General features: G+C 39.8%; 1 protein-coding gene across 1 annotated transcript in view; it reads left to right on the top strand.

Moving 5' to 3' along the window:
• The first annotated feature begins 1,159 nt into the window (after positions 1-1,159).
• Positions 1,160-26,357, top strand: part of lingo1b (leucine rich repeat and Ig domain containing 1b) — a 37,955-nt gene continuing 12,757 nt past the window's right edge. The window contains exons 1-2 of the mRNA XM_074667006.1: positions 1,160-1,174; positions 1,737-2,017. Coding sequence (XP_074523107.1) covers positions 2,006-2,017 — 12 coding nt within the window. The 5' untranslated portion in view covers positions 1,160-1,174; positions 1,737-2,005. The remainder of the gene's footprint in view (positions 1,175-1,736; positions 2,018-26,357) is intronic.

Genomic DNA, 26,357 nt, shown 5'->3' on the forward strand with positions numbered 1-26,357 from the left:
GAGAAAAAAAAATGATTCATATAATTATCAAGATTTTTTGTTCAACAATATTAAAATTGGGATTCAAATTTATTTATTTACTTTTATTCATTTTTATTTAAATTCTTCACTTCAGTCTTTGTTTATGAGTTAAATTGGAAAAAAAATACCATGTTCCACCAGCAGAGGGCAAAATGATTTTTCTATCTCAAGTGATGTGCATTTTTTGGGGGGAAATATGTCTCCTTATATAATCTGTGGACATCATGAGTCAACTTTTGTACATGGTCTGGTGTTAGAGAAGCAAACTAAAGATTTCCAAAATATTGGAAATATTGAAGAATTGCAATTTAAATCGAATTGGCAACCCAAAAATCGTAAAAGAATCAAATAGCAAGAAAAGCATATCGTCCCATTTCTAGTTAGTCACCACAGATATGAAACAAATAAAAGAGAAACAAGAAACTGCATTAAGTAAATTCTACATTAAGTTATAACTGATAAAACCAAAGCATGCATGAGCGCGTTGAGCAGCGTTAGATAGCTCATAGTCGTGCAGTGCACATGCAAATATTACGATAAAGGAAAACAAAAACAAAACAAAGAGAATGTGATGGTTTGATAATTTCTCCTGCAGCCAGCCTCCAAAATGTGACAGATTTACCAACGAGGAGTAACGACATGCAGAGCTGAGCTGCAGAGCTACTGATTCCTGGAAAAGTTGCTTCTCTGTGTTTTATTTCTTCAATTTCTTTCAAATATTTTTTCTTTGGTGAAAACTTTGTAATAAGGTATTATTAAGAGAAAATGACTGTTAGTTACGGTGTCATCCTTTCTGGAGCAGTTTCCCCTTCATGTGCTTCAAGCAAATCCTTTTTTTGTTCACGTAAGAGTAAATATGTATGAGTTATTCAGCTAAATCCTGATATAAACAGCATCACTGAGGATAAGATGGATAAAACAAACACGGATGTGTATTGTGACGCCTGACGACATGTGTCACATTCTTCATTCTGTGGCCAGAGGCCCTTCATGTCCACCACTCCACTAAATCCTCGGCAGCGTAATCTCCCATAAACACTCCCGACTGTGAAGCCTCCTTGGCAGTGCCCGCCTGTGTGTGCCAGTCCTGTGTGCCCATTAGCACCACTAAGCCTCAGCATCCCACCCTGAACCCCCGATCCTCTCAGCAAAGGTGAGTCCGCCTCGTCATTACCTGATTTTACACTATAGGTGGTGATAATCCTGGACTTATGCAGGAATCTTTAAAGAGGGAAGAAGCTCTCCATCCTCTAAAGTCTTAAGTTGGCGCTCATTACCAGCAGACGTTTGCACACTGCAGAAAATGAATTTCATTTTCTCTTTTTCCCTGTAGCCTCATCACTCCCTCCTCCCTGCTTCACTTTTCCAGCTCGTCTTCATCATCCTGCTTTATTTGCACATCTCTCTAACCTCCTTTCCTCTCTGTAACCACACACTCTGCTCCCGCTCCGTCTCCCCGCCCTGCAGCCTGGATCCCGGCTAACCCCATCACTCCCATCCTCCCATAAATAGGAAAAAGTACAGTAAACAGAAATGAGCGGAAGGAAGACGCTGGCGGTGCAATCACACAGCATTCCTGTCTCTTTCTTTCCAAGTCCCCTCGCTGCCTGCCTGCCTGCGCTCTGTGCCGCTCATTCCTCCCAGTGCACTGCAGCTCCTCCTTCCACCTCCTCTCATCAGCTGCCCCTCCCTCTTCCCCTCTCCGTCTCTGCTAGGTGCAGCATGTATGTGAGCGTGTGCGAGCCAGCAGAGCCGCCTGTGTGTTTACATGTCAGCCTATCAGTGCTGCCGGATTTAGCGCATCTGGAGAGGACGAAGGCATTTCTCAAATGCCCCTCAGACGAGGGATCCTCATCGCTTCCAACGTCCCTCTTCCCCATCTGAATCCAGCCCGGTCTTGAGTCCTGCGTCCCTGTCTCCATGCTTTCGGAGGCATTTTGAATTTCCTTGGCAACATGGAGCTGCCTGAATTAGAATTCTCTGCATGACAGTCCTGGTAAGTACTCTGTCTCTATGGTGGGCTTTGAGCGCTGAGGCATTGGATCTGATTTATTATGGTGCAGTGGTGGGGCCAGGGGATCGCCAGGGAGCAAATAATGACAGGAATAAAATGTGTATCATAGGGGGAAGAAGGGATGCAAAGAAGGGGGTAATTCACAGAGCGGGGCTTCAGATCTTATTTGTGCTTTGTCATCCAGATGGGTTTCATTTCTGCTGTGTGCCAGGCAATCTGGCTCCACTTTCTCCACACAAAATAATCCGCACAAGTGTCGAAGTCTTTGCAGATTTCACGTGAATTTCTGCTACATTTCAGCGTAGATACAAAGTGTTGGAAATGATCAAACTGAGCATCCAAACACACCTTTGTCCTGCTCCTCTCCAGCCCAGCTGAAAGGTGTGAAGCTGAGCAGGAGAGCGTCTGTTTTGTGCTCCTCTCCCAGTGTTTTGCCAGCCTGCTTCCTAATCTGCTCTCATTAACATTCATGTTCCCTTCAAATGCCAGTAAACTCAGCTCCACTCACACTTATTCATTCAGCAGGCTTTTGCTGTTGGCTCTTTTCAGTGGCGATGGGGGGGATCCTATGCAGGTGTTTGATTGGCCACAGGTTACAGATGGGTGATGGTGGGAGTGGTGGGGCTGATTATTTATGCAGGCCCAATAAGCAATCTCTGGTTTAATTGCTATTGCTTGTTATATTTGCATCTTCATAATCATGGCTGCAACGCTCCAGCAGGCAGACAGCGATGAGGGGACTCTTCCTCTCTGGTTTTAACAACCTCTGCGAGCCTCAGACCTCCGGCAGGCTCAGAGTGAAGGGTCTGCTCTTCACGTCAAGGTTTGTGATCTCCACAAAGCTCTTAATTGGGTCCCTGTAATCAGGTTATGACAGCTGATTGGAGTCTCGCCTTCTTTCGCACTTATTTATGCGTGACACTCCTGGTGCACGTCTGCAGCTCCACAGCTCCGAGGGGATGTGAGTGCAGTATGTTGATGACTGGAATTTCTGATGATCTCAGGTGATTATCGCTCCCAGCAAGACCTGGAGAACTTATTCTCACAAGCGGTGAGATCATCCTCTTTGCAGATCTCTGAGTATCCCTCAGTCTTTTGCATAAGTCAGAGAGAAACCACAGAATAACTTAGAATTCATCAAATCCATGTGACACTTCACACTGCCCTGCATCTTAATGAAATTAACACTGATGTGATTGCATAACATGCAAATCTGCGTAATATCAAGCTTTTTTTTTTTTGCATACATCCATTGATTTCCTTTTTGATTTCATCCCCCCCAACGGGTGCAGCACAGCGAGCCGCAGTTACAGTAGCTAATGGGGATCTGGATTTGCATATGAGCACTACACAGGCACATTATCACCATGAGATGCTTTGTGAGTAAACCATATTTGCACATTCAGGTAACACTTCAGACACACATTCCCCCCCCGGGCACAAACGTACGCCGATGACTCACAGATTTCTCCTGTTTGGGTTCAAACCCTCGCTGGACGCCGACTCCTCCATGGCTTAGGCCACGTGGAGCTAAAGAGCGTGAGGACGGTGACGTTGCTGTATCTGATCCATGACGGAGAAAGATGCAAAACTTTAAGCTTAAATATGCTAAAACAGAATATTTAAACATCATCTCCTAGAAAGTTAACACAAATACAAGAAGTGCAGCGAGGAGGGAGTGGACCATTCCCCTCAGGAAAACATCACACCAAAGGATGTTGTGCTGTATCGCCTGCCACCATCGCTGTATTATATTATCATTAATATCATTTATCTAATCTGCTTTTGTATTCACCGATACAACTTTTCTGGTACCAATACCGATACCAATACCTGGACTTAAGGTATCGACTGAAACAGATCCCGAACTGATACCAGACTGGTAATGTTTTGGGAAAAAGGCAAAAAATGAGTGTACAGAAGCAAAACAAAGCCTCAAAATGTACAGAAATTACTGTTATGTTAAACTTTTATACCCTGTAGACTGGTGATGCAGCTAAAAAAAAACAAATTAGAAAGAGCCTCAGAGGAAACATTTTAAAAACAAGTAGCCGAGAGCGCAGGTTAAAAATCAGGCATAGAGTTGATCACATCATGGATTAGCTCCTTACCATCGTTGCCGATCCAGCTTTGAGTGGTCCTGATACCTGATAATCTCTACTTTGCTCCTAAACTGTATTTTTTTAAATTTCCTGAAACACACAGTCGTATTTTTTATGTGTTGCCAATTAACACCTGCCAAAGGGGCTTCCAATGAAAATTCACCTTTTTTAGCTAGGTTGGGTACATCTGCATTTGTACAAATGTTAATTAATGGACAATGTCCCCTTTTCAAACAAAGAAATACATTGAAACAATAAGTAATCATTTTAAGAAGCTGGGATCCATATTTTTTATGTCACTTTAGATACAACTATTCATCTTTAGGGTTCAAACATTTTTCTGGGAAAATAACTGTTATACCAGATTCTGTTTATGTAGTTCCTTTAAAACCTTGGTTCAGTCAGGACCATTATTAACTTGCACAGTTTTATTTGGCGGTGTGGTTCTGTTCTGGGACTCCCTGCTCTTCGATTGCGTGGAAAGCCTGAGGCAGGAAGAGCACACCTTCCTGCCCATAACGAGCCATCGTGAACAGCATAAGCAGGAAGAGCAGCAGTAAAATTGAAAACACAGACAGAGCAGAGCAATCGACGAAGGGGACAGGAGGAGGTGGATTGCAAAACGCCAGCAGAGGAAGCAGGAAAGAGGTTGAGCTAGAGCTGTAGAAATAGCCCGCACGGGAGTCAAACGATCAATCAGCTGATCAGCACCGATGATGACAGCTAAGCTATCAGAGCTTATTTTTTTCTTATTAGATTTTGCTCCTTAACTGTATGTCTAAACCATTTTCTGAAACAAATAGTCGTATTTCTTCTGTGTAGACAAATAATACCTGGCAAAGGGACTGCCAATGAAAATTTGCCCGTTTTTTGGCTAACTTGGCTGATTAACATCTGTACAAATGCCAATTGATTGACAATGTCCCTTTTCAAATAAAGAGATTAAAACAATGAGTAATCATTTTAAGAAAACTAAAAAGATGCACTTTAGAAGCTGGGGTCCTTTTTTTCCAGTAGTGTATTTTTTTTTACGTCATTTTAGATGCAATTCTTCTTCTTTAGGGTTCAAACATTTTTCTGGGAAAATGACTTGCTACGCTAGACTCTATTTATTTAGTACCTTTAAAACAATGGTTTGGAAAAATGCTCGAAAAAATTGAATCTGAAAACAGAAAAGTCTGACAGTAAGACAAAAAATGAGACCAGTAGTTAGAAAATCTATAGGTTTGCCCTCAAGCGGTTGGCCTGGCTTTGCGTCCAGCCTGTGGCCTGTTCCCTAAAAGTCCTCCCCAGCCTTAGCCTGTTTCCTGCAGGGATGGGCACCAGATTAGGTACCAAACAAATTCTGTCTGTAGCAACGAGTACTGATTCACTTAAAACCAGAGGGTAGTAGGGGTGGGTAAAAATAATGCTAAATCGATGCATCAAAATATTTCCCCAGCCAATTCAATATCGATTCAGCAAATCCTGTGAGTCGATTGATCTCTTCTATGGACGAGGGAAACCATAGACCAGACAATAAAAAAATGTCAGCCAAAGCAGCAGAAGCATAAACCAGACTCTTTGGCTTTAAAGTCTGACGTTTGGGTTGTTTTATTGCTCCAAGGCATGAGGTGACATTCCACATATGTTCACCTGGGGCATGAAAATCCATAATCGAATTGCAACCTAAAGAATCGAAATCGAATCAAATCGTGAGGTTCATGGAAATACCCAGCCCTAGAAGGTATCATGATGAGATACCCACTGCAAAAAGCTGAAATCTTATCATTGTTTTTATCCTTTTTTAAGTAAAAACTTCTCTTGTTTTACTCGATATGAGCCACATTCACCTGGTCAGTCCAGGAATTGTCTTGTGCCAAGCTCTTCAAGCAAAAATAGTGTCTGATTTGCTCTAATGAGTAAAATCTTTAAAAAATTTGCCAGAAAATTTGCTTGAAACTTGAAACTTTTGTCTCCTTCCATTGGTCGATTTTTTTCTTAACTCATCACAGTGATTCAGACCTCATTTTGTCTTTAAATGATTTGAAATAAGACGTTTTTCTGGACAAAAACACTTGATAAGATTTCAGATTTCTTCAGCTTTAACATATTTTTGCGACTGTGAGGGAGTGGAAGAGTTGGAGATTTTCCACGCTGGACATGAACGCAGCATTGCAAAGTTATCTACTGAAGACTAAATATGTCAAATTGAAAAACTTTGAGATTTTATCATTAAATAAATTAATGTTTATCACCACATAAACACACAAAAGTATTGAGTAGTGATACCCATCACTCAAGGTACCCATCCCTAGTTTCCTGCTCTATTCACTATCCTATTCTCTCCAAATAAAGGCCTGAAAAAGCTCGAAAAAATAACTTTAAAAACAAAAGAAAAAGAAGAAAATCCAACATGATCCATGAAAACCCGTCAGCAGGATCAGAGAGCCCACGCAGCACCAGAGGTAACGACCTTGGTTACCTGTGATTATTTACTACAGGTGACGTCTGGTCAGCTGAACCAAACCACACAAATCTTCAGCTTCTAAAAGTGTTTGACACAAAAAACAGACGACCCACAGCTGCTGTATTCACCAAACTGATTGAATTAAAACGGATAAATAGCCGAAGTCGACTCGTTCAAATTGAAGGACCCTCCACGGAAAGAATGAAGACGGAGAACTTACGCCTACACGACACAAAAGCTCTACTCGCAGCAGCCTGTAGTGAAAAATGAAAGAAGAAAAGTTGTGTTTACAATTCACGGTCAGCGCTATTATATATGAATAATGTACGAACATCCAAGCAAAGGCACGTGTTGGAAAACTCAATTCGTTAATCGCGAATAGAGGAATAAAGAAATGTTCTACATTTCTCTCTAAATGTAAACACTGACTCAATTTGCCCGGTCCTTTCACCAATATTAGTTCACTGTTAAAGGATTAAAGGACAATGCTCGATTGCAATAAAAACAACAAGGCCCAAACTTCTGTTGATTTCCTTCCAAACAAAACAGAACAGCTGGGCGCACTGCGAGCTGTGCTGTGGCTGTTTTTCACACGGCTTTGTTCCACGCCGTCATGTGCTTCATGCTCTGTGATGCAGCCGTCTGCATGAATCTGAATAAGAGTGTAATGAATTAAAAGCCTCCATGTTTGTTCCATGTGCTCTTTGTGAGGACCAATAACACAGAGCGAATCACCCCCCTCCACGCCGTGCCTCTGTGGGGTCTTTTTCATCTTTCATTCTCCTCCTGTTTGATTTGGAAAGCTAATTATAGCCCATTTTACTTACAGCTGAAATCAGGGCACTCCTGCACATTACACTTCATTTGTGATGCCCCAGAAAGGAGTCAGGTCCAAACTGGCCAGGCACGCAGCTAGGGTGTTACTATCAGAGCCTGTGTTCTCTCTGAAACCAGATCCATGCTGAATCAAGTCACTGCCACATAATGGGTAACATCAGCCACCTTGAAGAGGAAGCGCTGAAAGCGTTTGTGGCAACGAGCACCAGAGCTCGTGTTTGTACAGTGTCTGCTGGATGCCGGGGTGACAGACGGAGGCAGATCTGTCACTGGATACTCAAATTTGCGTTCTACAAATGTATTCAGAAGGTCACCGTCCTGCTGCTCGGCTGCAGCCTTGCTCATTTAAATTTAATAATAACAGCTTTATGCAAAATATGAGACAGTCAGGGGCCAGCAGGATGGAGGGCCGAGGCTGCCACGTGCTCATGGCTGCTGGCTGGATTCAAGCTCCTACACAGCAGAGGCGCAGAGACTGCATTGAAGTATGTTAGAAGAAATCAAGTGGAAATTTCTGTAAGACGGTCCTGTTCCTATCCATCCATCTGTCAGTAAAGCTTTTATTTAGCTCTTTATTTAGCCTTCATGACTGTGTTTTTCCCTGCTGTGATTAATTTTGTAGTGATGGTGGACACTGGAGCCTTACTGTCAGACAGAAAAAGGACAGAAGAGCAGAAGAAAGAGAAACAGGAAAGAGATAGAGCACGAGCTAAAGGCTAAAAGTGCTAAAGGCTAAACTGTTTGTGCTAATGTTGACTCCAACCCACAGTCAGCAGTTATTCTGCAGTGGTCTGTTCAAACTTGAGAGTCTATCAATAAAATGAAGAGTGAGGTTAGATGACTAGCCTACGGAAACGTTGTAGCACCGGGCTGCCGATAGCACTACATGTAGTAGCTACAGACGCACTAGAGATGTTCCGATACAGATTTTTTGACTTTCAATCCAATTTTTTCACAATACATTTTGCAGATTTCTTTCTCTGATTAATCCTGTACTCTGTTGGGTAATTCTGTTGCCGAATCATATTTGTTGTTTTAAACACTAACTTTACAAATGTTGCATGACACTGTTTTACTATCACTGCTCAGTTCCACACGTTTGCAGCATGGTTTGATTTACAGCAGCCGTAAAGTGTGACGGTGCTGAAAACACATGAAAACTGGATCAGTACGGATCATGTAACAAAATCTGATGCTATCCGATCCTTCAAAAATTAGCCATATGGGGCACCGATACCAATCAGTGTATCGGATCATGACATCCTTACATTTGCTTGTCGTCATGTGTCAAACAACGACACTACACAACTGTACTGATAAATTTTTGGCCGATACTGATATCCCATATTAATTTTGCTGTCATGGCCAAAAGCCTGTATTTACCTATATCAATGTTTATCAAAAAAAGAATCTGAGATGATGTGTCAAGGTCAAGTAGCAACCTCTGGTCTAAGACTATGAGGCGATACTGAAGTGCTAAAATCTGCTGTTTCTGGAGTGTTCGCTTGAGGCTGGCTCCAGAAGTACAGGAAGTCACAAACACATCAAGCCAAAAAAGCTGTTTTCAAAGCAGAAATTTACCTATTTACAGCCTGGTTCAAAAAACGTCTCCTGTCTGAGTCGCTTACTAACAGCACACACTGTACGGGAAGTGATTTTTTTTTCTAAGTCGGCCGTTCAGAGGATATTAAGATCACAAGCTTACCCAATCAGAGGCAAAGCTCAGGGTCATGTGACCGAGAGGCGCCATATGGCTGTACGCGAAGCCCTTGCCACTACCAATATGGCCGCTATAGCCAATCTGCTTCAATTTCCATCTCAGAAAGAGACAGGTGACGTTGGGAGACTATGTCCATGTTTTATACAGTCTGTGGTCGAGGTAGTTCATAGGATAGACAACAGAGGTCTTGGAGAGAACAAAAGATGTAGCCCCTGAGAGGACAGCGATCAAAATAAGTTTGTTTTGTCTGTTTTTTGGATAAGAAACAGGAAGAGAGACATAAAAGAAGAGAGAACACTCTTCTTAGGTAGTTTTGGTGTTTACACAGTCAGAGAAAACAAGATTATTTGGGTCTTGAAAGATCGTTCAAGATGCTCTGGAAATGCCGGCAGCTTATGAGTAAATATCGGCTAATACCGATATATAGAAATGGGTACCCAATCAGGTATCTTTATAGGTATTGACCGAATTCCGTCAAAAGTACTGGGTACCGATTCATGTAAAATCAAAAGGCATCGTTAGATTTTCCATGCTACACATGAACACAGCATTACAAGGTTATATCTTGAAATATACATATGTTAAATTAAAAAAAAAAACATTTTGTTGTTAAACAAATTGATAATTTTTTTTCCCCATGAACACAAAAAGAACCTAAAATTGGTACTGTTGAGTACTGGTACCAAATCGTTTTAGATGTGAAAGGTACCCATCCCTATCGGTATATCGTGCATCTGTAACAAATACCTTACCAGTAAGAAGTCAACTTGAACAAAGAAAATTTGTTCCACCTCGTGGAAAGTCACATCTTTACAATAGTGTGCGTGAGACTCCAGGCCAGAGGGTGGCGCTGCAGTCCAATTTTTTAAAAAAATCCTCATTGTGGCATCTTTAAGAAAACAGCAGCAAAACACCAGATAAGTAGATTTTCTATTTGATTTCAAAACCACCTGATTAGAAATACTCTATTTTTCTGAACCTCTTCAGGGACCTCTACATTTCTCAATCAACACATAAAGCTGGAGCATCTCCTGATAGACAGAGACATAAAGAAAGCAATTCAAACGCATCATCCAGATGAATCGCCTTAAAAAGCCTGGCACTCCACATTTCTACTGTACCCTGTGATTATTACTTTAGTGATTTGGTGTGAAAATCTCTCACAATCTCCCATTGTGCTTTTGATGAAGCACTCAAAGACGCTTGTCTGGAGGTAAAATTGCCTTTAGCACAGCATTTAGCCCTTTCTCTTTTCCATCCCAGCCCCCCCCCTCAACAAAAAAAACATCTTATATTCCCCGATGGTGAGCCGGGGATAAAGGTTTGTGTAATTTCCAGCTTATCCTACTTGACTTTCAAGAGGAACGAGTGTTAATGAAGAGAAGAGCCTCTTTGTGGTATTAGACGATGTTGTGGAAAGCAGAAACAGATCTGTGTGGTAATACTGTAGGAAAAGGTTGAATTAAGGACATGCTTTATTCTGGGCGCTCTCTTTGTGTTTTTATTTGAAGGGTGGTAATCACTTAGCTGCTTCGACATCCTTTTTAATGGCTCCAGTTCAACTTCTGATTGATTTGGAGCTGGTAGCAGAATGCAAAACACACAGATCCTGATTTTATGATGATTGCTGAGCTGTCGAGTCAAAAAAGAGAAGCCGCATATGATAAAAATTTAAATTGAAAAAGCCAGGATGCATGTCATCACTTTTAAAGAATAAAACAGGAAGAAGAAAAAGTATTCTGGCGACAAATTGAATTCCCATGTGGTATCGTTTTCTGAGTGGACACTAAATCAAACGGCTCATCTGAGAAATGTGTTGGAAACTGCTGGTCTGAGAGAACGAACCGCCCAGTCGGCAGTTTCCAGCCTCGTCCGGTTAATTGTTTTGGTTCACCAGCACGTCTGGTTCAGTCCCTCTGGCTCTCACCAAACCCCCTCCTCCCCCTCCTCCTCCTCCTCCTCCTCCTGCTGCTCCCAGCTCGAAAAAAGCTCCCACACAGCGACTGAACGCTACCTGCCCTGGTGTGAAAAAGCAGAGACGGGGCCACTATCTCTGGCAGAGTCGAGTGCCTGGTAAAGACGCTCAAACAAGAAGAAACCCAAGAGGCAGGAGGATATTTCTGCAGGAGTTTAAAGACCAAACAAGGACTAACACTCAAGTGATAACTGGACCATTTCTCACATGGCCGGGCAAGGAGTCCAGAAGAATATAAATGTAGAATGAGTAATAACCACGGGCCGTCCTTAGGCCATGTTCTGCTGGATCACATTAGTCTCCTAAAATAGTGCAGACGGCTCTTGGGCCAAGGCTTTGTTTTGGGGGTTTTCTGTGTGATCTATCATGGAAACTTGAAGCTTTAATTTTTAAAACAAGAACAATCGTGCAAAACCGCTTTTATTTTCTAACACAAGAACACGAAGACCTGGGAGAGAAACCCAGCTCTTAAACTTTTTACATTCCCAGAGTTTGCAGGAACTGTTTTTAAGGATAGACAGATTTTATCAGCCGGGCCGATTATCAGGGACGATATTTGGCTTTTTGGGGCAAATCGGCATCGGCCTTTGTTTCATCCGATGGCCGATATGAAACCAATTCAATACTGTGTTGTTTCGGCTCCGCTGTCTGCAGTCACTATTTTTTTTATGTTTTGTTTTTTTTTAGAATAGAATAGAATAGAATAGAATAGAATAGAATAGAATAGAATAGAATAGAATAGAACTTTATTGCCATTGTAACAAGTACAACAAAATTAAAGTCCCAGCAGCAATCAAGAAAACAAACATAAGAAAGTGTATAGAAAGTGTAAAAAGCTCCATAAGAAAATAGATGGTGACAGCTTGTCCATCATTGTCCAGTCAGCCAGCCTCCACCTCCACAGGGTCCAGGACTGAGCTTCTTCAGCAGTCTGTTCAGTCTCTGTCTCCTGGATCCTGTCTGCTCACAGCAGGTGAAGCTCTTCCAATGTGGCATTGGTGTCTGATGTTAGCTCCTTTAGCCATGTCTGTGACTAGCATGATGCTACTCTGCCCTCTGGTATTCCCTCTGTTGCTGGGTTAGCACAGCTAGCTCGTCCATCTTAATGGAGATAGATCTTACATTCCCAAGATGGATGGAAGGACAGGTCCATGTTGTCACTTCTTGGCTGTCTTGTGGGAAAACATCTGGCCTAGCACCAGTTAGCACTGACATGCTACAGGCTGCTAACAGCTGATTTCACATGTAAACAATGCAGCCATTGTTACATATAGGATCTCCAGAAAAACATAGGAGAAAAAGTAGTAAAAATATCACTGGAAACACAAAAAGTTTGGTGTCCATGACCAACAAATGAGCCATACAAAGTAATGATCCACTCGAAATGCAAAGATTACAAAAAAGAGACAAAAAAATGACAAGAAGCAGACGAAGAAGAGAGAGCTGCTGCCAAAGGCAGCCATAGCCAACAGGGCAACGCCTAGTAATCATCAACAGTCAATCAACAACAATTTTGAATATGTTTGTCTGCCTCTTAGAAATGATAAGAAATGTTTTAAACTGCAGAAATTCAGGAGCTGCTTGTTGATGCTTCTCAGCGCGTAATTTCTCACTGTCTACTAGGGCTGCACGATTACCGCAATCGCAATCGCAATGTCAGCACATGCAATTCAGATTTTTTCTCCATGATAACCAAGGAAGTCTGTAGACTCATCATGACACAACTTTTTTTATTAAATCGCAAGCACAATCGCAATATTGTCCACCTAATTGCAAATCGCACCTTTTCCCCAAATCATGCAGCACTACTGTCTACACTATGGAAGCCCTAGATGGTCAAAACATTTAAAATCACTCATGTAAAACCAAACCGAAAACTAATTCGACTGCATGACATGCCTGTAATAAGCAGCACAAGCTGTTTATCATACATATGCTTGAGGGCATTTGAATGAAGCCTTATTTATATATATATATATATATATATATATATATATATATATATATATATATATATATATATATATATATATATATATATATATATATATATATATATAGATATAGTGAATGATTGTCTGTACATGGGGCGCATTAACTGTTCATCAACTGTGATACCAACATTTTCTGCTCTTCTTACTATAGATGTTAGAACGACCAAACTGTGAAGAAATGGAGCAGAAATATGAGCTGATGGAGGTCAGGTGGTGCCATGTTCGAGGTCTGTAGTTAGCACAAGAGACAAAACATGGAGGAAATGTCGACCATTTTACTGGGATTTTTGTTCGTTAATTATTTTAAATGAAGCCACAGAAGAACCATGATGATGATGATGACGATGATGCTGGTCACACATAGTCACACAAACATTTGTTAGACCAGGCTATAAATTTACCTTCTCTCAAAATAGATCTGAAATCACAAAAACAAACACAACGGACGCCAAAAGAAGGTGAGAAAGAAAAGAGGGTGTAACTTAAGACGGTGTGAGACAGGACAGATAGACTCCAGTCTGTTGGCTTCCTGACGCCAGAACGTGAGTCATACCAACAACACTGGAGGTTTAAATGGAGCTTAATGGTTTAATGAGAGAAGAAGAAGAAACCACAATGCTTTAGAAATGGTTTCAACAATGAGCCTAACGTCAACACTGTATCACAAATGCTGTTGAAAAAGGTTGATTGGGGGTTGGTAATCTGTTGAGGGTACATGGTGTGATGGGTGATTAATAAAACAGCGTTAGTGAGAACTCGCCGTTCACCCATTGTTCAAGTCACTTTTGTATTCGCTAGTGCAAGTGTTGCTTTTGGCAACACAACTTCAACATATACAGCGCTACGTGTGTGACCCAGCTTTTTGTCTTCGCCTAACTGAATCCACTAGCTAGGAAAATTATTGACAGGATACAAACGTATGACATCTCCAGCCAGAGCTTCAGCATATCGAGCTAGATTTCAGCAAAAGCAACTGTTTTAAAGCAGTTACGGCAACTCTCTAGGAACATGAAGTACCGTTTGCTACAGCTGAGACATGCCAGTTAAGAAAGGTGACGTCTGACAAAAATGATTTAGTTAATGTTCAGGGACAGATACGTGGACTTAAACTTAAAACAGGCCATAGAATAACTAGTTCAATGCTTCATCACATGCATTTACAGCACACAGAGAAGACACATCTTATATCGCGTCAGTTGCTCGCCCTGTAAGCACATGACGTGACGAAACCAGAGTGAAGAAGATTAGCTTGCTAATAACCCAAAGTGGTAATGCTAAGTTTAGTGGAAGGTGAGGGCTGCAGAGAGATGGTGGCGTTTGTCGAGCCGGAGTACAAGCCACTACCACAGAGAACAACATCTAAGGCCTTGTCCACACCTAGCCAGGTATTTTCAAAAAACTAATATCCCCCCCGATCCGTTCTTATAAATGCTTACATCCATATGTAGTGGGCAAATTCACAGCTGAGTGCGGCTCAAAGTGTGCCAAACTTAGGGATGGGTACCTTTCACATTTGAAATGATACGGTACCGATACCCGGTACCTGGCAATCGATGCCAGTACTCAGGGGTACCAATTTTCGGTGCTTTTTTGTGTTTCTGTGGTAAAAAATAACAATTTGTTTAGTCATAAAATACATGTGTTTTTTTTTTTTTGACAACACAAATTTATTCTTCATTAAATAACCTTGCAATGCTGTGTTCATGTCCAGCATGGAAAATTGGCTACCCTTCCACTCGCTCACAGTCACAAAGATGCATTTAGGTACCTAAACATGGTACCTTTTGATTTTACAAGAACCAGTACCCGGTACTTTTGACAGAATTTGGTCGGTACCTATAAAAGTACCTAATTCGGTACCCATCCCTAGCCAAAACCCATATTTGTCAGTGTTTTTCAGACATGAAACCAGTGCCAGCCAATCAGGATGAACCCTGTCATTCAGCTGTGACGTTGGACAACCAAAGACTCAGTTTCCCGCCGTACACACAAAACCACGAAACCAGAGTTTTCAGAAAACATCGTTCTTAGTGGGGGTGCACCGATCACAATTTTCTGGCCGATCACCGATCTTTAAAAAGCCTGACCTGCCGATACCAATTTGGGCTGATACCGATTTTTATTTTTTATTTTCTATAACTGAGAGCATAAACCTTCAATGTTCCAATCTTACTTTCTTGGAAATCATTGAACAATACTTGTGAAACAATAAAATCTTTATGTTTTAACTTCAACAAACAATAAAGTGTCCTGAGTTTTAGGTCTCGGAGCAAAAAGCAACAACGGCTGGCTGTCAGACCTTCCTGGAGGTTTATAAGATCAGTTTCATAGGTAAGGATGGGCCTATCGATCGGTGCATGTCTAGTTTTTAGTGACGTAAAACTGCGGTTTTGTGTGGACAACAGGCCTGAACTTATAAAAAATATATATGAGGTTTCCTAGATACCCGGCTACATGTGGACATGGTCGAAGAGAGTGGAAAAGATGTAGGTAAAGACTTTGATTAAGATCCAGAAAGTCTGTGCCCAATAAACCCGTACTTTGTTTATGGTTAAGAAAAATAATGAACATAATAAGGGAGTATTCAAATTTCCATTCTTTACACTGCAAAACCTTAAATCCTAAGTGTTTTTGTCTTCATTTTGGTCAAAAATTGTCTTAGTATCCTTGATATGAGCCACATCCAACTGTCGAGTCCAGAAACATGTCTTATTTCAAGATATTAAGAGACAAAAATGAACACTTGATTGCTTGTAACAAGTAAAAATGTCTGCCTGTGTGGGAAGAAAAATGAGTTCATTAAGTTTCTTAAAATGTCTTAATACAACAAACTTTTTCCTGAACTCACTGGCAGATTTTTTTTCACTTGTTACAAGCAATTCAGACCTCATTTTTGTCTTTAAATAACTTGAAACAAGACATTTTTCTGGACCAGTCAGGTGATTGTGCTCATATTAAGCCTTACAAAATATCTTTTACTGAAAATAAGACAAAACACTTGATTAGATTTCAGTTTTTGGCAGAGTAGATATTTAGAGTAATCAAATACAAGAAGTAAATTCCAACATGGGGGATCAATAAAGGAATTTTCTATTCCATTCTATTCAGTTTCATTCTGCTGTATGATTGATATGAGGCATAACAACAGCAAATAACAAAAAATGATGAGTTAAGCGAAATGATCAATATTTGTTATCAGATTCAAGTATTCTTTTTTTTCAAAAATGTTTGAAAGTGTTGCAAATTTATTTAATTTAACTTTTACATTTTTTCAATTTCTTAATTTTTGGAAACTTGGTAAATTATTGAAATTTAATTGCACATTTTGGAAATTTCACTTTTTTGCCAATTAATTTAATATTTATTTTTTAAATTTTTAGGTTTCAATATTTTCATGATTTCTGTGGCAAATTATTGATTTTTTTTTCTGCAAATTTTAGAAATGTAGTTTTTTTTTTGCCAATTAATTTAATTTAATTTAATTTTTGTAGAATTTTTTGCAGAATTTTTTGTAGGAATTTTAAAATTTCAATTTGTGATTTTTGTAAATTTTTGGAACTTTTTTAATTTTTTATTGCAATTTCTGAAAATACTTTTTTTTTGTAATTTTTAAAAAAATAAGAATCTAAGACATCACATGTACAATTTTATAAAGTAATTATACTATGTAGAGAATTTATATACTTTATATTCTTTATCGTGAGGATAAAGTAGATTTTGTGGCTCTGTAATAACTTCAAACCAGGTGAGCTGAGGTAAAATGGCTCCTTTGAAAGTAAAGGCTGCAGACCTCTAGGTTAGAGAGATAAAAACACATCTGATGAAGGCTGAAGAGGAGATAATCAAATATTTAGAGTAATCAAATACAATAAGTAAACTCCCATCACTGTTATCATCCTGGATCCTCTGTTCTTGTGTTGTTGGGCTTTTGTTTTACTGTACCTGCTTTTCTCTGTGTCAACCAGTCACTCCTCCTCAGACAGTGTTATCTCATTTAACTGCAGCACAGTAACAGATTAATCTGCGCTGATGGCTAGCAGAGGCTCTGTCTGATTGGCTAAACTGGCAAGAAAATAAACAAATAAAACACGGCTCACATATTTGTTGACATGTTTCTCCGTATTCACTGGATTTGGAGCAGTCTTTGTCATGTGTCCACCCCGGCTGCTCAGATCACACTGAGGACAGGAAAGCGTTTCATTAGGCAGACCAAATAACGCACCATATGATAAAGAATCCCCGGGCAGTGTTCAGAGTGTAGTAAAAATGCTTTTATTCAAGCGTGTCTGACTCCCACACGTTGGAGCAGGAGTCTTCTTCAGGGCATGACACGTAGGTGTCAGATCAGAACTCTCAGTGCCGAGGATTTCCCGTTTGTTTTTCGCTCACTCCTCTAACCCTCCTCTCCAAAGATCAGCTTTGTTTGCAGAGTGTGAGTCAATATTTTTTAACATTGTTTTTTTATTCTTCTGAGCAAGCTGTTTTGTTAGCACTGTGGTTGCCCTTATCGGAGCTGCTCAGGATTAGCTGCTTTAAAATGTACGAGTCCCAGAGTCTTTGTCTGCGTGTGCAGCAGATGGTCTGAGCATATGTGCTCTGTCTAGGCCTGCATCTGTGTTCGTTTGTGGTCAAACTACGAGGTGTTGTGGCATATTGACAATTTCTGTACATGTAGAGTTGATGAACAGCAGGATGCAGACCAACCACAGCGTCCAGAACAAACTGTGGCTCTTTGACTCCTTTGTAATGGCATCTTGTAGCTTTAAAATAATATTAAAGATTTTTATTTTTCTTACAGAGGGTATTGATGATTAAAGACACCGACACTAAATAAAATCCTGTGTTAACATTTAGTTGAACTAAATCTTCATCCCATCTGTCAATAAAGCCTGCCACCGCTCTACTTCACCTCCTACAACATCAACAGCCCACCAACTTTCCATGCACCTGTGGCTAACCTCAAGTTTTACAGCCCTGGGAAGATAACTACATCTACAAAAAGACTCATCTGGAAGAAAATACTGATTTTAATTCTGTGTGGATGGATTCATTTTACTGATGACTTTATATACAGTACATGATCTTCACAGTAAATAGTAATATTTTTTTATATAATTCTACTTTTCTATTTCTTTAAATTTCTAATTTCATATTATTATTATTATTATTATTATTATTATTATTATTATTATTATTATTATTATTATTATCATCATTATTATTATTATTATTATCATTATTGCACTTTTCTGTGAGCTGCTACGGTAACAACAAATTCCCACATGGGGATAAAAAAAAAATAATAATAATAATAATTCTATTTTATTCTATTCAATTCTATTCTATGATTGACATTTGCCAAAATAATAGCAAAAAATAAAACAAAAAATAATAAATTGAGCCAAATGATCAATATATGTTATCAGATTCAAGTATTTTTTTCAAAAATGTTGGAAAGTTTTGCAAATTTATTAAATTTCATTTGTTTCCATTTTTAATTCAATTTTTTTAACTTGGTAAATAAAAGAATTTATTTTACTTTATTTTATTTTATTTATTTATTTATTTATTTATTTATTTATTTTTTGGGGGTGGGGGGGGTTGAAATTACATTTTTTTTGCCAATTTATTTAACTTCATTTTTTTAAATTAATTTTCTCTTTTTTTATTTAAATCTTTTGAATGATTTCTGTAAAATCTTGCAATTTTTTTCTTTCTTTTTTTTTTTTTTTTTTTTTGCAATTAATGAAACTTTAATATTTTTTTCTTTTTTTTTTTGAAATTTTATGAAAAATAAAACCTAAGACCACAATTTGACTTTAATCCATGTGAGCTGAGGTTTTTGCTTATTTATTTAATGTTTTTTTTTTTTTTTTTTTTTTTTTAATTTTTAAATTTCAATTTGTTTGTGATTATGGTAAGATCATGCAACTTTTTAAAATAATTTTGCAAGTTTTGAAAGTTCTACATTTGTAATATTTTTTTTATCCGCTATTTTATTAAAGAAGAAACTAAGTCATCACTTGTACAATTTTATATAATCATTTAACTATGCAGAGGATTCATACACTTTATAGTCTTTATTGTGAAGCTACAGTAGATTTTGTGGCTCCTGAATAACTTTAATTCAGGTGAGCTGAGGAAAAATGGCTCCTACTAAAGTAAAGGTTGCAGACCCCTGGAATAGAGAGATAAAAACACATCAGATGAGGGTTGAAGACGAGATAATCAGAATCATTGGGTGAGGCCTGAAAGCTGTGAGAAAATTGTTATTTTCTTGTGTACCTGCAGAAATCAAAGCAGTTGTTGTTTGGTTGTAATTTGTTTGACTTGCACTGTGCCTGTTTTATCCACACCGATGCTTTTGTCCACTGTAATAAATCTAGGAAACCATTAGAGGCCCTTTTCAGCACTGTTCCACTGTTTTGACTCGTCAAAGTAGAGCAGAAAAAAACATTCCTGCTAATAACACGAACAATGGGAGCGAAACAGTACGTGCCTGAAACTGAGGCAGCTGAATAAATTTCAATCACCTCTTTTATCCACACCTGTGCCTCTCCCACCCTGACACGCTGAATGATTTGTGTGAAAAATGCCTCTCATACACGAGTGTTATGACGGAGCGATGCTCGTCAGGCCGTGATAAGTCAGGTGTCTCAAACAAAAAGAGTTTCCACTGAATGGTTAAAGGTGCACTTCAGAAGACGCAGGATCAGAGATGATGAAGTTAGGCCGAGCCGCTGACCACACAGGAGATGAGAGAGGGATTTGATCTTGAAGCTTGTTATTTCCAGATCGCTGCTGCAGAGAAGGACAATGCCAGAGTGATGCAATCCTTGCTGACTTGCTATTGGCCGACAGAGTTACACTGCCCTCAAAAAATGGTGCAAGTCCTGTGGAGGGACATGCACCGTCCTCCATCTTAACATGACGTGCCTGCTGGGATTGAAGCATGAACGATTAATTTTCACGAGCACGCGTGCTGCAGGTGGAGGGCGACTGAGCGGCAGCGCTCCTTGTTTGAAGTTCACATTAATTATTTCTTCATCAGGAAAGGAAATATCACGTGGAGGCTCAGAACTCTCTCCAGCTCCAAGCTGAGCCTTTTGCTGGTGGAGGATTTGTACTCCATTACAATAAAAGCTTCCAACCTGCCTGGCCGGCGTCCAGCACTTCCAGCAGTGATTCCTGTCAGCTGGATGAACGCCGTGTTGGTCAGAGTGCAGCGAAGGTGCTCTGAAACAGACACCGTCAAATGGAAAGCCTAATGGAGATTGTTACTTTCAGTTCCATTAACCACAGCTGTTGGTGATGTTAGATAGAGAACAGGCTTCATGCAGGCCGTTGGTCTGCTGTGTCACCTGTCAAACCAACCGGCCTCCAGGCCCTAAGCTGCAGCAGGGCGGGTGACATGAGAACAAAAACGTATCCAGATCATTTTTCACATCAGTCAATAGCGATAATTATCAGGATATACATCAAATAACTATATCGACAAGCTGAAATGATCCGTTACTCATCAGTAAGTTGTGAAGATGTCCGGAGGTAATTATTGACTTGGTTTATTTTTTTTTTGTCAAACATGACAGATGTATGGAAAACTGTTAGAGCAAAAAACTGATATCAGTGATATCAACCATAGTGCAGCTCTACTAGTACTCAGGTTCAGAGGACATGTACTCAATTTTGGTTTAATAGTGCACATGTAGACTTCACTAATAAAGCAAAAAGAGTCACAAGTAACCAGTAGACTGAAAAACGTCAATTAGTAGCACTAGTAGAATGTTTTAAACCTATTAGTACGACTAAAAAAGGGGGTGGGGAAAAAAACAATTCAGGCTTCCCATTGGCTTTTGTAATATAACCAATCAGGGAGCTGTATTTCTTTATAGTCCCTCCTACTTCATCTGCATTAGGTCTACTAGTACTACGAGTGACTCTTTTGTCTTTACCAGTAGTATAAGTAGACTACAAACAGCGTACTAGTACTACTGGTAAGACATTTTAACATCACTAGTTGTACTAGTAAACCAAAATTTTGTTTAACTAGTAAAGGTTTTTGGCACACTATAGTCTACTAGCAACACTTCTAGTAAAGCCAAAAGAGTTCCTAGTGGTCCTAGTGGACCTAATGCAAATGAAGTGGGATAGATTATAAATAAATACAGTACCCTGATTGGTTGTTATATTATCAACAGCCAATGGGAAGACTGAATTGGTTTTTCCCACCCCCCTATTACCATAAAGGGCTAACAGTACAACTAATGAACCTTTTCAAGTGACTGTAAAGGAAAAATGAAGTGTGAAGCCATAGAGGAGGAGAACTCAGACGTTAGGGTCACAAGCTGCTGCACACGAGATGAGAGCTGGGTCCAACGTGACACTCAGGCCATCTTTGCTCACATGAAGAAGCTGGTCGGTGCTGTGTCCGGACTGACGTTGATCATAAATGCCCTGGCAACAGTCTGGAGGTCAGTCAGTGGCAGTGGTCCTTCAGCTGAGCCACGAGTTGTTGAAGAGGGAGGTCCATCTCCTGTGCTCTCTGGAGATCGCAGGAGATGAATGTTTATTACGCAGGTTAGGTGGAGACTAGTGCAGCCATCGAAAACACATAGCTCCAGTTGAAAAAAGTCAGAGCTCAGAAAGAAAATAGCGTTGTTGGATAGACGATATGTCTCCACTATTTTTATTTCTGACAGTCCAACTGTAGCAATTCTCTACCTCCCTCGTCTTTCATTGCACCTCCGCGCCACAATGACCTCAGTCATTTGTGTGTAACACTGAAAAAAAGTCTGTCTGTATTGCTTAAAAAAAGGTGCACATCAGTTGCACAAGTTAAAATTGCGATTACTGCAAGTGATTTATACACGTTTACCATACTTTATTTTATTATTTTATTTTATTGTAATGTTAGGTATATATATTAACTATGTGTTAAACCTTTGCTACTATATTGTGTAAATTCATTTTATATGTTCATTGTATATAATTTGAATAAGTTATGCCAACTTAATATTGTTATGTTTATTGCATAAATTGCATTTTAGTACAAACTACCTAATCTTCTAAAAAACATATTGCATTTAGAATTTATTAAGCTATTGCATTTTTTTAATTACATTTTTAGGATCACACTACTTTTGTTTGCAGACTTTAACTCAAGTTAACTATTTTGGACACTGTGCCGGTTTGCACTTGCCTTTCAAACATGCTAAATTCAGGCGCTAAAACAGTGACCGCTAACAGTTTCAGGCACTAAATGATTACATTTGTGTCTCCTGCACTCAGATATGATTGGCCAGTCATACGTCAGTCAAAACACGAACAAATTCTATTTCTATCAAGGAAAAGTTATTTTGGGATATATCTTCATTGTTTTATGGCCCAGGCCCTAAGCTGCAGTATCTGCCAGGAAACTGAAACTGCTAAATTTGCTACTTCAGAGCAGCTTCAAACTCTCCAAAACCTGGATGAGTCTTGTTTTCTGTCCAAAGGGCGAACCAGGTGACATTTCCACCTGAATCCCCCTCTGTCCTCCTCTTTTTGTCTTTGCTGCGAATAATATTATGGACATATTATGATTCTGTGGTCATAATTGTTTCCTCAGTGGAGCACAGCTTTGTAAGTGCACACCTCTCCGTCTCCCTCCTTCCTTCTCGTGAACTGCTTCCTAATAAGCCTGGAAAAAAACATCTCTTTGCAGAACACTGCAGAAAACTAATTTTCATGAAAAACACTGGAAATGCTTGTGTAAATCTTTTAGACTCAGTGAAACAGTTTGGATTCTGAAAACCCATTATCCTGGATTATAGAGCATGAGGTGTTTAGGTGTGTCGTGTTCACAAAGTTGGGGGTTATTCAGTTCCCTGCGGAAGTTAAAAACGTCAGACTGAGCTCTTTTGTTTTGAGCTCGACTATCAGAGAGGCTACATTGTGCTTTATGAAGACGTGCAGCGTGACACAGGTAATTAAACGTCCTTAGATGTTTCCATTTCCACATGATCCATTCCTTTGAAAAGAGACCTCTGTGCATGTGCTTGTCCTTGTGCCGATCACAGCAATTAACCGCACTCCCTTAATCTCTCTTGACACCATCCCCTTCAGAATAAATAAAGAAATAAATAAGTGTATTAGCGTGGGTATCTACTGTGCAGAAACTTCAGAGGCACGAGTGCATGACTTCTCTTGGCTGCGAGCCCTGTTAGCTGGAGGATAAAAAGAGAGATTGATGGTTCACTGACCACATGCAGGTGTGTTTCTGCATCTCAACAGGGGTAGTTCCCATGCACTGAACCATTTTGCTCCTCTCATTCCATCCTGGCGTCGTGGATCAACAGGGCATGCCGTGTCTTTTTTCGGTTTGCAGGGGGTGTTGCATTTATCTGAGGTTGCCATGGAGGATTTGTTTTTATGGGATTTCTCATATCTGACTGCTCATTCTTCTGCAGGATGTAGATTAGCTGGCATCCTTCTCGGCAGTACAGTCCTGATGCGTCTGTGTTTACCCCGCAAATATTTGTTGGAACTTCATTATTGTTGCGGGTCATTGTCGCTATATTTGGTCCGTGGATGTCGTCGGTGTTTGAAGCTATGTTTGGATGCACATGCCTGGGACTCGGCTTTCATCTGGATGTTTGAAAACCATTTAAAATGTGATGACTTTGAAGCTAATTTTGATTCGCTAAGAAGATTAACTTACATAAGATGGGAGCTTTTGTGTTGATAATGAAATAACACACTTAAAGGGAGCAGAGGGGATGTTTGCTCTTTAGATATCACATCCTGCAGGTGGAGTTCAGTCCCCCACAGCGCTGCCATGATGCTCGAGGAGACTCGTCCACTGTAATCTCCTGCAAACATTGTTACTCTGATGCAGCCCACAATGTTTTCTTGTTTGTTTGATTAGCGCCTTTTTCGTGTTTGCTTTAAATTTGTCAGTCGAACACAAACACGCCAGTGGAAGCAGTTTTAAATCGCTTAAACCTTGAACATATTTACCCTGTTACTTTGCAGCTGTTTTCTCTTTTTTGTTTCATCTGTACTATTCCCTGAACAGTTGTTATATAAAAAAAACAAAAGCACAAAAAACAGTTTGAGAGGTGTGTTTAGCACTTAACAAAAAGCCCCGAAAAAGAGAGGTGCAAGTGAGAACATGATTCACATCAATAATGAAGGCTAAAGTGGTGAGAACAATTCATTTATGAGCTGTCATAAACAGAAATGGAAGCATTTGACACAAACATGAGGAAAGTAGAAAAGAAACTGTGGGCGTGTGTGTTTGACTCTCAGGAGAAGATGGAGTCTTGTTATACTCCGTCTGGAAGCAGCAGCGGCGGCTGGTGGGTTTTTCTCCAGGGGGGCTGCAGGAAACGCTAAGACATGCATATTCCATAAAAGGTGTGAAAGCAGGTATTTAACTTCATTATCAAAATTTCAAAAAAAAAAGCATTTAGGTGTATTTTTGAGCTGAATGAACATAGTGGGTGTTTTTTGAGTGCTTTAAATTGGTGGTACCTTTTTGACTCCATGCTGGGTCTAATCCTGAGGACTGAAAAGCCAAATAGCGCACTAGCATAACTACATGCCATTAGCAAACCTTTGGAAGTAAACCAGCTCTTTGAAATCCCACCCCATGTTACTTTTACCTTCGTCATATGACGGTGAATTCGGATCTCCAGCTGATCCGGTTGAAGCTCTTAAACGCTCACGTCACTGAGAATAACAACACTTCAGAGGAGGTCTGAACTTTTGTTACTTCCTGTCTGTGACTTTCAAGCAGCAACCTCCAGTCTAAGAATGAGACAATGCCAAAGTGCTAAAATCTGCTGTTTCTCTAGTGTCTGCTTGACGCTGACTATAGGAAGGATATCAAGATCGCGAGCTCACCCAATCCCTTGCCACTACCAATATGGCCACGATAGCCGATCTGCTTCAATTTCTGTTTCAGAAACAGGCAGGTGTCGTCAGGGAGACTACATCCTTGTTTTAAAGGTCCCATATCCTGCTCTTTTTCTGCAGTTTAACATGGATCATTGATGTCTTCATGAAATGGTAGTAACATGTTTTGGTCCAAAAAGCCAATAAATCAAGCACAGCAGCATTGTTTCCAGGCTCTCATAGCCCCTCTGTTCAGAACGCTCTGATTTAGTGGGCGTGGCCTTCATATGTAAATGAGCCACCGCTGATACCGCCCCACTCTTCCACGTCACTGAGAGCGGCGCCACGAGCTCTGAGTGCACAATGTTTAGAAAACAGAGAAGCTCGTTTACCATAACATTACAGGCTAAAACAACAGGCTAACTGCAGCTAAAGTTAGCATCCTGAAGCTCACTTTGCTAACTGTCTGTTCAAAATGAAAGATGAAAGCGTCACACTAGTTAGCAGACAATTGGTTTTGTTCTGTAAAATTTGGGACCAGAAAGATCATTTGTTGGATGTCTGATGTTAAAACATAACTAAGGTCATGTGCAAACTTTGCTAGGCTAAACTAGCATAACAAACATCTACAACAACTACACACAGAGAGTAGGGAACCGAGCCGATTCGCCACACCATTAAGGAAGGGTATTGATAAGTTTTATAGATATTAATACCCTTATTGATACACTTATCAACTCCTCCTGTGAATTTTCTCTGTACAAAAAGTAGCTTTACAGGATTTCTGGGTCAACATTAAATTGAGTTTATAAGTGAATAAATATATAATTGGTCACTGGATCTGGATATCTCTGGGCGTAAATATACAGAAATAAGTAAAAAACATTATGTGACGTTGATGTACTGTTTTCTAACATGAAATTGACAGAAGTAGGTCATCTAGTGTCTTGAAGTGGTTATAGCAATATTTTAAGTTGTTTGGAACCTTGCCGTAGTCATGAAGCCAGCCATGAGCCTTGACGTAACTTTTCTTTTATTTGCCTGTGATTGTTTAGACATTTGGAGTTTTCAGTGATTTTAACAACAACTAACTGTGATATGTGTCTGTGATAAAGCCAGATTCATACAGATGTATGCTAACGGCTGGCATATCTATGCAGTTTCCCATATACAATGGCATCAAGCTAATGCTATTTTGTTTATTTTGCTTTTGGGAAATAAGGAGCTTAGCAGGAATCTCCTGTGCGAGAGTAATGTACATTTCTTTGTGAGTTCAGTTGTTCAGTAAAACTTTTAGCTGAAAATCTTGAACCAGAGTTTTCTTAGGAAATGCTAGCTAACTGCTAAGCTAAGATAGCAGGGGCAGAC

Source organism: Halichoeres trimaculatus, unplaced genomic scaffold (genome assembly GCF_033239565.1).
Source record: "Halichoeres trimaculatus isolate MK-OKI-2021-1 unplaced genomic scaffold, fHalTri1.1 fHalTri1_scaffold_3, whole genome shotgun sequence".
Taxonomy (NCBI): domain Eukaryota; kingdom Metazoa; phylum Chordata; class Actinopteri; order Labriformes; family Labridae; genus Halichoeres; species Halichoeres trimaculatus.